Raw genomic sequence first — 13,237 nt, 5'->3', positions numbered from 1 at the left:
TTGGATGTAATCAATCTCAATTTTGTTGATTGATGAAAACATGTGACTGACATTCCAATGACCGGGTACAACTGCACCAGATACGAGCGGTTGTATGACAAGGTAAAATACCCTAAAACCTAGATCGAGAATTCTGATAATTGCATAATATCAATATCAATGCATTAATCATTAAAGTTTTTTCTTTTGTATTTGATCATCTTCATTAGCCAACCGAACACAACACTTACGCCGATATAGAAGCTGCATGTCTGTGTTTTTTGTGTCCTCTATTTATCGGAGAGTGTTGACATTGCTCAAGAACGGGTATTTGTAGGAATGGGTTTGTTAGTTGGTTTAACAGTCGTAATTTAACTTACTAGGTGCATCCCTCCAATCATGAAACATGCAAGAATTAAATCAAATATTGATGGGTAAATCAATAATTTAAACATTGCAGTTATAGGAATAACATGATTCAAGATTTCTTCATTTCATTCCTATGTGAAAATGGCTTGAATACTTCTCATGTAAAGGTAAAAAACCAAAATAATATTCAATTATCACTATTTTTTTTATTATGTTGTAGTTGATGGAAAAGTATGGAGATTTAGTATAGGATTCAGCTAGGTCCTAGGGTCATTTTTTGTAGTTTGTGTTTTATTGAAGGGAAAATGACCTTTGAGGGTAATAAAGTGTTCTATAAGTACTCATTTGGTCCCTTATCTTTTTTTTTGTCTTTATTATACCACTGAACTTAATAATCCTGCTCACCAAAACCCTTGATACCGGTTGTTGTAGGTTACTACTTATGTAGATATTACGTGGCATTATGTGCCATAAACTGGGCTTATTAATTGCAAAGTTGCAGTACTGCATCGTTCTTGCCCGTTCTTGCCCTAGATCGACATGTCTTCTTCTTCTTCTTCTATTTCTTCCAAACGAAATGCTGAATTTCAACCTGAAAATCCTTGTTACTGTGGATTACCATCTCGTGTACGAACTTCACGAACTAAAGACAATCCAGGAAAAAAAATCAGATTGTGCCCTAACTCCATGGTAAAGCAATTGTTTTTTACTTTTCGTTTAATCTTCTTTCTTTAACCAATTTGTTACTTTTTTCAAGAATGAAGGACCAAAATGCAAGTTCTGGGAATGGTTGGAGCCTGAAACCCCTGAAAATGAAGTCAATTATGGGAAGGACAAAAAAGAACCGTGCAATTTAACCCTCAAAGTTTCTATATTGGAAAACGAGATCAGCATATGTAAGATGAAGATGGAACAAGAAAATTTGGTTGTTAGACAAGAGTTTGAAAAACTCAAATGGAAGCTATTTACTCATAAAGTTGTGATGATTATGTTGTTTCTGTTGTTTGTGTTTAAGAAGTAGTTTAGCCCTTAATTTAACCCTTAGTTTAGCTGTATTCAAAGACTAAATGTAATCCTTAATGTTGTAATTTGTTTGATGTATTATGACTAAATCTTTTTGATTAATGATAGTTTGATGTTTTGAGTGCTTTCCAAGAAGTATTAATGTGTTTAAAAGGTTAATGAATTGGACATGATGCATGGGTAAAATGGTTCAGATTAAATTTGGTAGTAATCAATTGTTATTGTGTTGATGTAATCCAAGGGTAAAATGGTCCAGATTAACCACATTGGATACATCAAACATTTCTTAATGTATTAAGACTAAATCTTGGCATTAATCAATTGTTAATGTCTTGATGTGATCCAAGCGTAAAATGGTCCAGATTAAATTTGGCAGTAATCAATTGTTATTGTATTGATGTGATCCAAGGGTAAAATGGTCCAGATTAACCACATTGGATACATCAAACATTTCTTAATGTATTAAGACTAAATCTTGGCATTAATCAATTGTTAATGTCTTGATGTGATCCAAGGGTAAAATGGTCCAGATTAAATTTGGCAGTAATCAATTGTTAATGTGTTGATGTGATCCAAGGGTAAAATGGTCCAGATTAACAACAACAACAACATCAAACATTGCTTAATGTATTAATACTAAATTTACTTGATTTATGATAGATAATATAAGATTAAACAATCTATATGCAAATAACCGTACACCAAAGCATATAGATAAAAGATAAAGTTGTAATATTCCATCAGCATGTGCACTATTACAAAAGCTGTGCCCACAGTTGTCCTAATATGTCAAAAGATGTGCCATGTGCCATGATTCTTAAAGTTTTCCCAATTACATAATTACAAGACTAAAAGTTTGTCTTTCCAAATAAAATCATTCCAACACCATTGGGTTGTGTCCAGTGCTTCCTTCTTTCTTCAAAACCTTCCTCCTCAACCCTATCTTGGTAATTCTTTCTGAGTATTTTCGTATCCTCTGCCTAGTTGCAACTGGTTGAGCAGGGACATCAACATCTGGATGTGGATCATCTACTTGAACTGGTTCAACATGTGGAGCTGGTACATCAACTGGATCCATTGGATCTGCTTGAACTGGTTCAACATGTGGAGCTGGTACTTGAAGTGGATCCACTGGATCTTCTTGAACTGGTTCAACATGTGGAGCTGGTACTTGAATTGGATCCACTGGATCTGCTTGAACTGGATCAACCTGTGGAGATGGTACTTGAACTGGATCCACTTGAACTGGTTCCACTTTACCTGCTATACAAATATGTAGTTAATGAGTTGGATGTTCCATTTAAATTATATTGTTTTAATAGCATACCTTTCTCTTTTTTACATTTTTTAGGTTTCTTGTTTTTTGGCCTTGAAGTGGATGCTACATCTGCTGGTCTAGTAGGACATGTTGATCTATTGTGGCCCCTTTCTCTACAAATAGTGCATCTATTAACTGAACCTGCTTTTGAGATAGTATGCCTTGTTTTCCCCTTGCTTTTCATCTCAGATTGATCTTTTTTCCTTTTAAGGGTTGGCCTTCCTGGTAACCTTCTTTTTTGAGGAGGCAATGGCTTCATGTAGGGAGCTTCAGGCCACATGGAACTACCATTAAGTGGGTTAATGGTATGGTTGTAACAAGTCAAGAACATGGCTGTATGGAACCATGCTGCTACATAATCCTCTGCATTCCTGTTGAGGTATGAAATGGCTGCCACTGCATGCACACATGGGATACCTGATACTTGCCAAGATCTACATCCACATGTGTTGTTGTTAAGGTCCACAGCATATCCATCATTTCCAATCCTAACTTCATATTGTTGTATCCCAGATGGTATAACACCCCAAAATCTGCCCAAAAAAAATAAGAAGTTCTATTAATCTTATAGATGAGACATATAATATTTATAAAATAGAAGTTATATCATACCTTTGCTATTTCTTTAGCTTTGATATCTTCAACCTTATAGATGGACATATTTTTAAATTCCCCCAACTTTGTCCCTCTTGCAACATTTTATACATCCTCTCCATTGCATAAATCCTTATCTCTTCCAACATGGTGATGAGTGGCCTTTTCCTAGCAAGATCAATAACAGAGTTGAAACTTTCTGATATGCCATTCTCATAAGCATCACAAGCCCTGTCCACTTCAAAGAATGCCCTGCACCAACTTTTAGGGTCCCTTTCCATGAGGTGTTCATAAGCCAAAGGGTCAATTTTTTTATGGAATTCATTTCTGCCTCAAATTTAGGTTGAGTAGTACTAGCAGCTGCTGCCCAAAACAACTTCCTATATTGTTCACCTTTGAATCTTTTCTTGAAGTTAGCATAGATGTGCCTAGCACATTGTCTATGCTCTGCTGCTGGAACCCTTTCTTTGACAGCCTCTATTAATCCCTGAAAGAAAGCATGAAATAGATGACATAACAAAAACATTCAACTTAAACAAAACAAAACAGAAATATACCTTGTGTTGGTCTGATATGAGGGTCAATCCATGACCAATTCCCATTTCAATGTCATCCAGAAGGAGGTCAAGAAACCACTTCCATGTTTCCTTATTTTCAACTTCCACCACAGCCCATGCAATAGGGAAGATGTGGTTGTTTGCATCCCTACCCATAGTTGCTAACAGTTGGCCTCTACATATACCCTTTAAAAAACAACCATCTACCCCTATTACCCTCCTACATGCTGCAATCCAACCATCCTTCACACCCTTAAAACAAACATACATTTTAGAAAAGTAGGTTGTGGAATCAGGCATGACATTCACATCTATCTTTACTGTTGAACCAGGATTTGTCCTCATTATTTCTTCTCCATAACTCCATACTTTACCATAATGTTCTATCAAACTACCCTCTATCTCATCCAAAGCATATCTCCTAGCATTTCTACATTGAGTGACACTAACAATCAAGTTAAACTTTGTACTCACTTTGGCCTTCATTTTCCTTATGCTCATTTTAGGGTTCTTCACAAGTTGATTCTTAAAATGCTTTCCAATCCATTTATATGTTACAATGGAACCAAGTTTGAAGACTCTTGAACAGTTATGTTCATCAACTAATGACTTAATCTGGAAAGACCTTTCACTGCTCATCCAGGAAGCCCATAGTCTAAAAGGCAGGAGGGGTTCTTGTTCTCTTTACAACATCTCACTAATAACCTCTGACTATCATTTTTCTCAAAATAAAGGTTGTACCCATTCTTCACTGCATAGTTAGTCAAACAATTTTTCAATTCCATAGGGTTAGAGAATCTCATACCTAGAATTGGCACCATTTTGTCCCATTTCTGGTTCTCATTATGGACAGGGTACACTGGTTTGTCATCTCCATTCTTGGTTTCAACCTCATCAGTTTCAGCCTCATCATTTATATCCTTACACATACCTGACACCCGATGTAAGAATTCATCACCAATAGTCTTGTCAAGAGAAGGAATGTAATCATCTGCTTCATGCTCATATGGAATATCATCAGAAAGTTGTGAATCTTTATCATCATCCAGGTCTTCCTCAGAATAATGCCCTTCATCATCTTCCATTACTTCCATATTAGCCCAATCAAGTACAGGTTCATTTTCATGGTCTATATACACATTCATTCTTAGACCGGCTTCATCACTATAACCCGTTTCAATAAACTCAAAGTAGTCAGCATCATTCCTAATTCTCCTAATACCCTCTGCCAACGGTTCATTTCTAGTGCAATAATATACATTATCACAACTGCCTTCAATCAACTTTGCAATGAACAAGTTAAAGTCTTTGAAATCCATTGCACCAAAATCGACATCACAGATTGAAATAACAACAACGTTCAAGTACACTAATGGTTTTGGTACGAATAAACCATTATAATGTATATAAACTGTTAAATACTTACTTTGTTTGGAATCGGAGGCCATCTTCTTCACTATAACACTCGCATTCACCAGTTCTCTTCAATTTCCTAACCGTATGTTTCGATTGAACTTTTTCTTCCCTCAATTAAAACGAACCCTAACTGTAAGGACAAAGGGGTGAAAGAGAAACGGTAATTAAATGTGTTCTAATTCCACGTAATAAGACATGTCATTTCTAATTAAATGTGGTAACCGGTAAAACGGGTGATAACCGGTCGCGGTGGCTTTGGTGAGCAGGGATTATAAGTTCAATGGTATAATAAAGACAAAAAAAAGATAAGGGACCTAATGAATACAAGACGAATAATTTTTTATCCTTAAAGTTCATTTTCCCTTTATTGAATAAGAACTATGTATATTGTTGGATTATTATTGTGAACAGATGAATATTAAGGCTCCTATCTACTTACGTACATGATTGGTTTTATTATTTATTATAACCACACTTTATTCAAACATGTGGCGTAGCACAAACTTTTTTACTAGTTAATATAGTGTCTTATATATTTAGATTCTCTGGTTAACCCAAATAAAGGAAAAATCAATTTAAGTGAATCCAATAAGAAGGTTACTATTATTCGGTTAATTAAACCGAATTGCTCAAAAAACAAAAATAATCCAATCCTTCAGTTTTTCATTTCAATTGCTATTCAAGTGTTAAATGAGAAAAACAAACTTGTTAATTTTTTTATGAGCTTGTAAAACAGCATATTGTAGGAATAAACGGTAAATTTACGGTAAGGTTTTATGAAAAATAGAATGCCGATGAGGTAACAGATTAAAATTTATAGAGTTTATGGATGTCCTTATATGCTCCAATTTTTGTTCACGTTGTTGATTCCATCTACCATCTATATGATTTATGCCGAGAACTCGAAAACATACTTAATCCTGAAAATATGGTGGGCTAAAATCATAACACAACCTTTAGCTATGCCTTGCTAAAAAAAAAGCCAGTCAACCACGGATATTATAAGAACATGAGATAAGTAGGTTTAAATTCCTGCAAATTTAAAGGATTCTTGAAGCCATGCAAGAAGCATGGAAATTAAATGGTAGTTAACCCATCAAGAATGCATGTTCAAGCTAATTAACCTTAGCAACATCAAACACCAATTATTTCAAGAATTAGCAGCAAATACCACGTAGCCATGGATACTTACGTGAAACTTTGTCTCTCGACTCTTATCATGGCTTTCTCACTCATCATCTCATCAGTGTTTGCCAGTCCTTCAGTAAACAATGACATCGTTGTGGCTATCCAAGAGATGGAAAGAGCAAATTACTTCACCTTTGTCATGCTTATAAACATGGTTCCTCCTAGTCTGTTCCAAGGAAATATTACTTTCTTGATGCCAAGTGATAGATCGCTCTCCAGAACAAAGATACCACAAAACAGTGTCGTAGATCTCTTGCTCAACCATTCGATTCCCTCCCCTTTGCTTTTCGATCACCTTATTCATTTGCCCACAAACAGCACACTACCTACATCAAACCCCGACTTGATGCTTAAGGTCTCTAATAGTGGCAGACGGGGTTTGTTTCTTGGGAATGTTAGAATCATTAGTCCTAATATATGCACACATGGGTACTCGGTGCGGTGCCATGGAATTGATGATGTGCTTAGTATCGACATTAAGAAACCTGAAATCACATGCCCTAGAGTTGGCTCTCCAATTCCAGCTACTGCCCCATTGTTGGCACCTGTTAGTCAAGCTCCTACATCAACTCCACCTCATGCTGACGCTTATGAAACCTCAGGTGGTCGAAGACCACATATAGAGTTAGCATTGACATGTATCGCGTTTATATGGGTATTATTTATAGTAAAGCCGTGTGTTTGATTTAGCTCATGAATTTTTGATTCTTCTGATTGTTGCAGTTTACACAACCTTACGATATACATGTATCTGACCCCCATAAATTTGTAATGTTTATCAAATATAAATCAACTGAGTCATAAGTTGATCTGGTTTTATTCTTTGCTTTAAGGCCGCCACACCGTTCCTAACTTAATCCCTACCCTTTTCGCCAAATAGCCTACATATAACATCGTCATTACAAGAAAAGTATTTGCTAGTGACCAATATTTAGTGACATCCAAAAATATGGTCACTAACAACATCATTAGTCACCGTATATTATGTCGTCATCGAATTTTGGTAGTAATGCAAATTTAGTGATAAAATCTACGATGGTTGTTACTAAGCGGTCACTAAATCATAGAAAAAATTTATTATTACTATTTAATTTCATGACAAATATTAATGACTATCAATAGTGGTTACTTTTTTGAGGCTTAATAACCAAAACTAGTTGCTACTGCATCGGAGATTAACTGACCAAAAATTATGGCCGTTAAGTATTATTCGTTTTTCAAATCCACACATTGTGACGACATAATTTCGGTCAATGAATTACAAAATAAAAAGCATCAATGATCACAAAATACTTGTCACTTATTATTTATAGAGAAATCTCAATTACAGTCCTATTATTTTATCATAATTTACGAATAAGCCACAAACTAAATTTTGTTTTATGAAAAAATATGAACAACCGGTAAAAATTACGATTTAAATGTGTTGGAGAAATCTCCATTAAAATATCATTATTTTATCTTAATTTACGAATAAGTCTCAAACTAAAATTTATTTACAAAAAACATGAGTTACTGGTAACAATGATGATTTCTCCCTTTTCTCAGAGTAACACATATTTATCGGTATTAAATAAACGTGTGAGATGGATATGATGAGTTATATAATGTTCTGTTTACCGTAAAACTTGATTCCATCACATCATCTAAATTAATGACTAAGCGTCCATGTCAGCAAAGAAACCGATAAATGTGTGTTACCGGAAAAAAAGGGGGGGGGGGGGGGGGGGGGGCGGAAAATAAGTTGATGAGACGGATATGCTAAGTTATATAACATTAGATATACAATTTGAAATTTCTTATAAACATTAAAATGATGAAGTTCTTGTTAGTTTATTAATTATTGTAGTCTTTGTTGGATGCATTTCATAGCCCAAAAAATATGCAATTGTGAGAACCCCTTCTTTAAATTTTACAATATTATTACTCCAAACATTTTACGTGCATATTCATAATATAATTTACAAAAGTCTGGATACAAACCAACTATTAAGATTTTTACAAAAAAATTTATATATTACATAACTTCCCAGGAATTTATACACTAAGTACAAAAGTGATAATATTAACTATTCTACATCTTCTTGCAATATATTACTATTTTGGATGTTTATCACCTACAATAGTTAAACATTGAGAGGGATAAGCGGGTGACGCTTAGTGTGTTCAACAACACTTACAGTATAACACGATGTCATATATAATATATATATATATATATATATATATATATATATATATATATATATATATATAGGAGCAAAGAGGGACAAAGAACAACAAATGCAAATGTGTATCATATGACAGGCTTTCCATATCAACCAATAATTTGATTCAAAGATTTACAATCAATGAGATACAACAATTTCAATATGATATACATCAATAAGAGTTCAGCCCAAGTGGCATAGAAAATAAACAATTTATGATTATCATTTTTGCTAGAATATATAGGCTTTCGGCCCTACCTAGCCCAATGCCAATACCAAATATGATACGAGTCATGCTCTACATGGCCAAAGGCACAAAGCCAATACCAGAAGTGATACGAGACATGCTCTACATGCCAAAGGCATAAATCCAATTCCAGAATAATACGAGACATGCTCTACATGGCCAAAGGCTCAAAACCAATACCAAAAGTGATACAAGACATGCTCTACATGATCAACGCTATAAATACAAAATAATACAGGAAAACACATTGAACATATAACACATAACATATAATTGTCCCTATATTGAACTCACTGTGAAATAACCGAATGATAAAATGATAATTTAGGCACCACTTCATTTCTAAAAATGACTTTCTTTGACAAAACCGGGGATTTTAGTTGAAAACCGGGCTTTGTGTGGCAGAGTTTCGAATGAAAATATTATTTTCTCGGGGTTTTCGGTGCGCCGGGACTTGCTTCGGGTGTTGGGGTAGTTCCCTATGCTTCGAGGGGTGTTAGGGTAGCTTGAAAGGAAGTAGAGGGTGAAAGTGAGTTAAAAATTGTAAAAAAAAATCGGAAACCTCGCATCCCTTTTATAGGGGTCCTAACCACCTGACTACGCTGGGTGTACTTCGGTATACACAGCGAACCTTCGTACGTTGCGTGTAGCTACGTGTCTTCTGATGGGTATCCGAGCTTCGGACGTGGCACAGTTAGGACACGCGCCCGTCATGCGAAGGCGCTAGGTGGCTGATACGTGTCTTCGCAGTACGTTGGGCGTACTTCTCCGGTCCAGCCTCGTAATTTGTGCCATAAAATTCAAATTTTCATATCTTTCGCGTACGAGCTCCATTTTTTACGTTCTTTATATCCACACGTATGTGAGATTATACTCTACAAATTTCGTTTAGATTTCGTTGGCTAATTTTGACTTCAGTTTTAATATTCTATTTTTAACAGGCCGAGACAGGAAAATTCTGTTAAAAATCCATAACTTCTTCGTTATAACTCGGATTTCGATGAGGTTTTTGCTTAAATGTTTCTAGCGAGATAATCTACAACTTTCAATAACATCATTTTTAATTATTTCCAACTTTATATTTTTGTTAATTTCAATAGTTGACTTTTAATCGGAATCTCATAAGACTTCCAATATTTTTCGAATGATTCTAAACATAGTTTTACTTCAAGTCTCATAAAACTATCTTGTTAGAACTCAACACTCAAAATCATATAATATTCAATAATATTCACTTTTAAGCTATCAAGCTTACAAAACACGATAATTATACATTGTTATAAACGTGCATGTTACAAATACCTCCTCCTTTTGAGGATTTCATCCCCGAAATTACAACGATTTAAACAAATGGGGATATTTCGTTCTTATCTCATTCTTATTTTCCCAAGTATAATTTGGGCCTCGATGGTGTTTCCACTTGACAAGCACCAACTCCACTTATTTATTATATAGATTAACCGTTCTTTCGTTTACGATCTCTTCAGGTTCTTCTACATATCTTAATTTATTATCCAGTTTCACATCGGATAACGAGACTGTTTCATCATATATGCTCAAAATTTTACACAGATAACTCACATGAAACACATCATGAATACCTGTCAAATCTTCAAGCAATTCCAAGCGGTATGCTTGTTTACCAATTCTCTGGATGATTTTGAAATTAACAACAAATCTAGGACTTAGTTTTCCTTTCTTTCCAAATCGCATAATGCCTTTCCATGGGGATACCTTCAGCATTACGAAATCACCCACCTGGAATTCTATGGGTCGTCTCCTCTTTTCTGCATAGGACTTTTGTCGATCCCGGGCCGCTTTCATTCTTTCTTGTACAATTTGAATCTTATCAGAGGTGTCTTGAATCATTTCAGGGCCTCCAAGGATTTTATGTCCTACATTGAACCAACATAATGGAGTACAAGATTTACGTCCATATAGTGCTTCATATGGTGGCATTTTGATTGAAGTGTGGTAACTATTATTATATGAAAATTCGACAAGAGGTAAGTACTTATCCCAGTTACCACCGAACTCCAAGATGCATGCACGAAGCATATCTTCTACGGTTTGGATTATTCTCTCCGTCTGAGAGCAACTCGAGATCCCAATTCACATTGCATACTCGCCCAAAAATGAGAAGTGAAGCGAGTATCACGATCGGTAATAATCTTTAGTGGCACACCATGTCTCGCAATAATTTCATCCATGTATACTTATGTGTATTTCTCTAATGGAGTTGTTTCATTCATGGCAAGAAAATATGCACTCTTAGTTAGTCGGTCGACAATTACCCAAATGCTATCATTCTGTCTCGCAGTCTTTGACAATTTGGTAATAAAATCCATGGACAGCTCCTCCCATTTCCACATGGGGACATTAATACCTTCTGGACTACCATATGGATTTTGGTGTTCTGCTTTGACTTGTAAGCATACTAAGCATTCCTTCACGTATCTTCTAATGTCTCTCTTTAATCCAGGCCACCAATAATCAGCTTGTACATCATAGTACATTTTACTTGTACCAGGATGTATTGACAGTTTAGACTTATGGCTTCATCTAAAATCTTCTGTCTTAATCTGCCAATCTTTGGAATCCATAGCCGATTCTTATATACCTTCAATCCACGTGGATCATCAAGTAAAATATCAACATAATGTACCATCCCTTCCTTCTTCACATTTTTTGGCTTTAAGGCCTCTACTTGCCATTTTTCTAGTTCATCAAGAATAGTGAACTTTACGGTAGTGTGCGTTATAACATAACACACACTATTATGATAAACCTTCCTGCTAAGTGCATCGGCAACTACATTGGCATTTCTAGGATGATACAGGATTTCACAGTCATAGTCTTTGATCAGCTCCATGGCTCGCTGTTGTCTCATATTCAAAGTTTGCTGATTGAATATATACTTGAGACTTTTGTGATCAGTAAACAATTGGCATTTTGTACCAAAAAGATAATGCCTCCAAAGTTTTAGGGAAAATACTATTGCAGTGAGTTCGAGGTCATGGGTGAGATAATTCTTTTCATACTCTTTCAGTTGTCTTGAGGCATAGGATATTACTCTACCACGTTGCATCAATAAACAACCAAGTCCCAAACTTGAAGCATCGATATACACGGAAAAATCATTATCACCTTCTGGGAGTGATAAGATCGGAGCATGAGTCAAAAGATCTTTTAAAGTTGAGAAAGATTTTTCTTGGGCTTCACCCCATTCGAACTTTACTTCCTTTCGTGTAAGACTTGTGAGAGGTACAACTATGCGTGAAAAGTCTTTAATGAATCTCGAGTAATACCCCGTGAGACCCACGAAACTACGAATTTCAGAAGCATTAAGAGGCGCTTCCCAATTCTGAATGGCTTCAATTTTGGTAGGATCTACTGATATACCGTCACCAGAAATCACATGGCTGAGAAATTGAATTTGACGAAGCCAAAATTCACATTTTGAGAATTTAGCATATAATTTCTCCTTTCGAAGAACTAATATTTCACGAATATGAATGGCATGATAAGCTTCATACTTGGAATAGATTAGAATATCATCAATGAATACGATGATAGATTTATCGAGCATTGGACGACATACCCGATTCATCATATCCATGAATATAGCAGGAGCATTTGTCAAACCGAATGGCATGACAAGGAATTTGAAATGCCCATAACGAGTATAGAAAGTAGTCTTCGGTACATCCTGCTCGTGTACTTTCAACTGATGATAACCAAGCCTCAAATCAATCTTTGAGAAATAGCTAACACCCTGAAGTTGATCAAACAAGTCATCTATGCGAGGTAGTGGATACTTGTTCTTGATAGTTACCTTATTTAGCTCGCGATAATCAATACACATTCGCATCGATCCATCATTCTTCTTAACAAACAATAATGGAGCACCCCAAGGAGTGGTACTCGGTCAGATAAAGCCTATGTCAAGTAATTCTTGCATTTGAATCATCATTTCCATCATCTCAGCTGATGCAAGACGATAAGGAGTCTTTGCAATCGGAGTAGCACCAGGCATAAGGTCAATTCAGAATTCTACTTGCCTGTCCGGAGGAAGTCCAGGAAAATCGTCGGGGAAAACATCATGATATTCGTTAACAATGGAAACATCATTTACAGTTTTCTTCCCCTCTTTTAAGATATCAACTGTATAGTCCAAATAGGTAGAACACCCCTTCGATATAAAGTTACGAGCTTTTATGAAAGAGATTATTTTTAAGATTTTAAGTCTTTGTTCACCGTAGACATATATAGGATTCTTCCCTTCGATAGGAATGCGTACTATATTTTCATAGCACAAGAGTTATGTGCGGTTCTT

The 13,237-nt window shown here is 35.6% G+C and overlaps 2 protein-coding genes and 1 long non-coding RNA gene across 3 annotated transcripts; 2 read left to right on the top strand and 1 right to left on the bottom strand.

Moving 5' to 3' along the window:
* Window positions 1-784: 784 nt before the first annotated feature.
* LOC145090891 (uncharacterized) lies at window positions 785-1,506 on the top strand. The gene is made up of 2 exons (XR_013701815.1): window positions 785-1,038; window positions 1,106-1,506. It is a non-coding gene; the product is annotated as an uncharacterized LOC145090891 (long non-coding RNA).
* Window positions 1,507-2,245: 739 nt separating this feature from the next.
* Window positions 2,246-4,479, bottom strand: LOC145090210 (uncharacterized). The gene is made up of 4 exons (XM_079028534.1): window positions 3,841-4,479; window positions 3,469-3,770; window positions 2,699-3,222; window positions 2,246-2,631 (listed from the first exon to the last, which is right to left on the bottom strand). Exons 1-4 carry the CDS (start codon window positions 4,477-4,479, stop codon window positions 2,246-2,248), a joined length of 1,851 nt encoding a protein of 616 aa, XP_078884660.1.
* Window positions 4,480-6,436: 1,957 nt separating this feature from the next.
* On the top strand, window positions 6,437-7,129 carry LOC145090209 (FAS1 domain-containing protein SELMODRAFT_448915-like). Its single transcript, XM_079028533.1, has one exon. The coding sequence runs from the start codon at window positions 6,437-6,439 to the stop codon at window positions 7,127-7,129; it is 693 nt and encodes a 230-aa protein (XP_078884659.1).
* The last annotated feature ends 6,108 nt before the right edge of the window (window positions 7,130-13,237 follow it).

The sequence above is a fragment of the Lactuca serriola genome, chromosome 2 (genome assembly GCF_051521515.1).
Source record: "Lactuca serriola cultivar US96UC23 chromosome 2, Lser_US96UC23_V15, whole genome shotgun sequence".
Classification (NCBI taxonomy): domain Eukaryota; kingdom Viridiplantae; phylum Streptophyta; class Magnoliopsida; order Asterales; family Asteraceae; genus Lactuca; species Lactuca serriola.
The sequence above is the reverse complement of the archived record's forward strand: the minus strand, read 5'-3'. Positions and strand labels throughout refer to the sequence as shown.

Coding starts and splice junctions, on each gene's coding strand:
- LOC145090210 (XM_079028534.1), bottom strand. CDS start 4,479: ATGAGCAGTGAAAGGTCTTTCCAGATTAAGTCATTAGTTGATGAACAT. Junction 3,771..3,840: donor TCATATCAGACCAACACAAG/GTATATTTCTGT, acceptor GCTTTCTTTCAG/GGATTAATAGAGGCTGTCAA. Junction 3,223..3,468: donor TATCAGAAAGTTTCAACTCT/GTTATTGATCTT, acceptor TTTTTTGGGCAG/ATTTTGGGGTGTTATACCAT.
- LOC145090209 (XM_079028533.1), top strand. CDS start 6,437: ATGGATACTTACGTGAAACTTTGTCTCTCGACTCTTATCATGGCTTTC.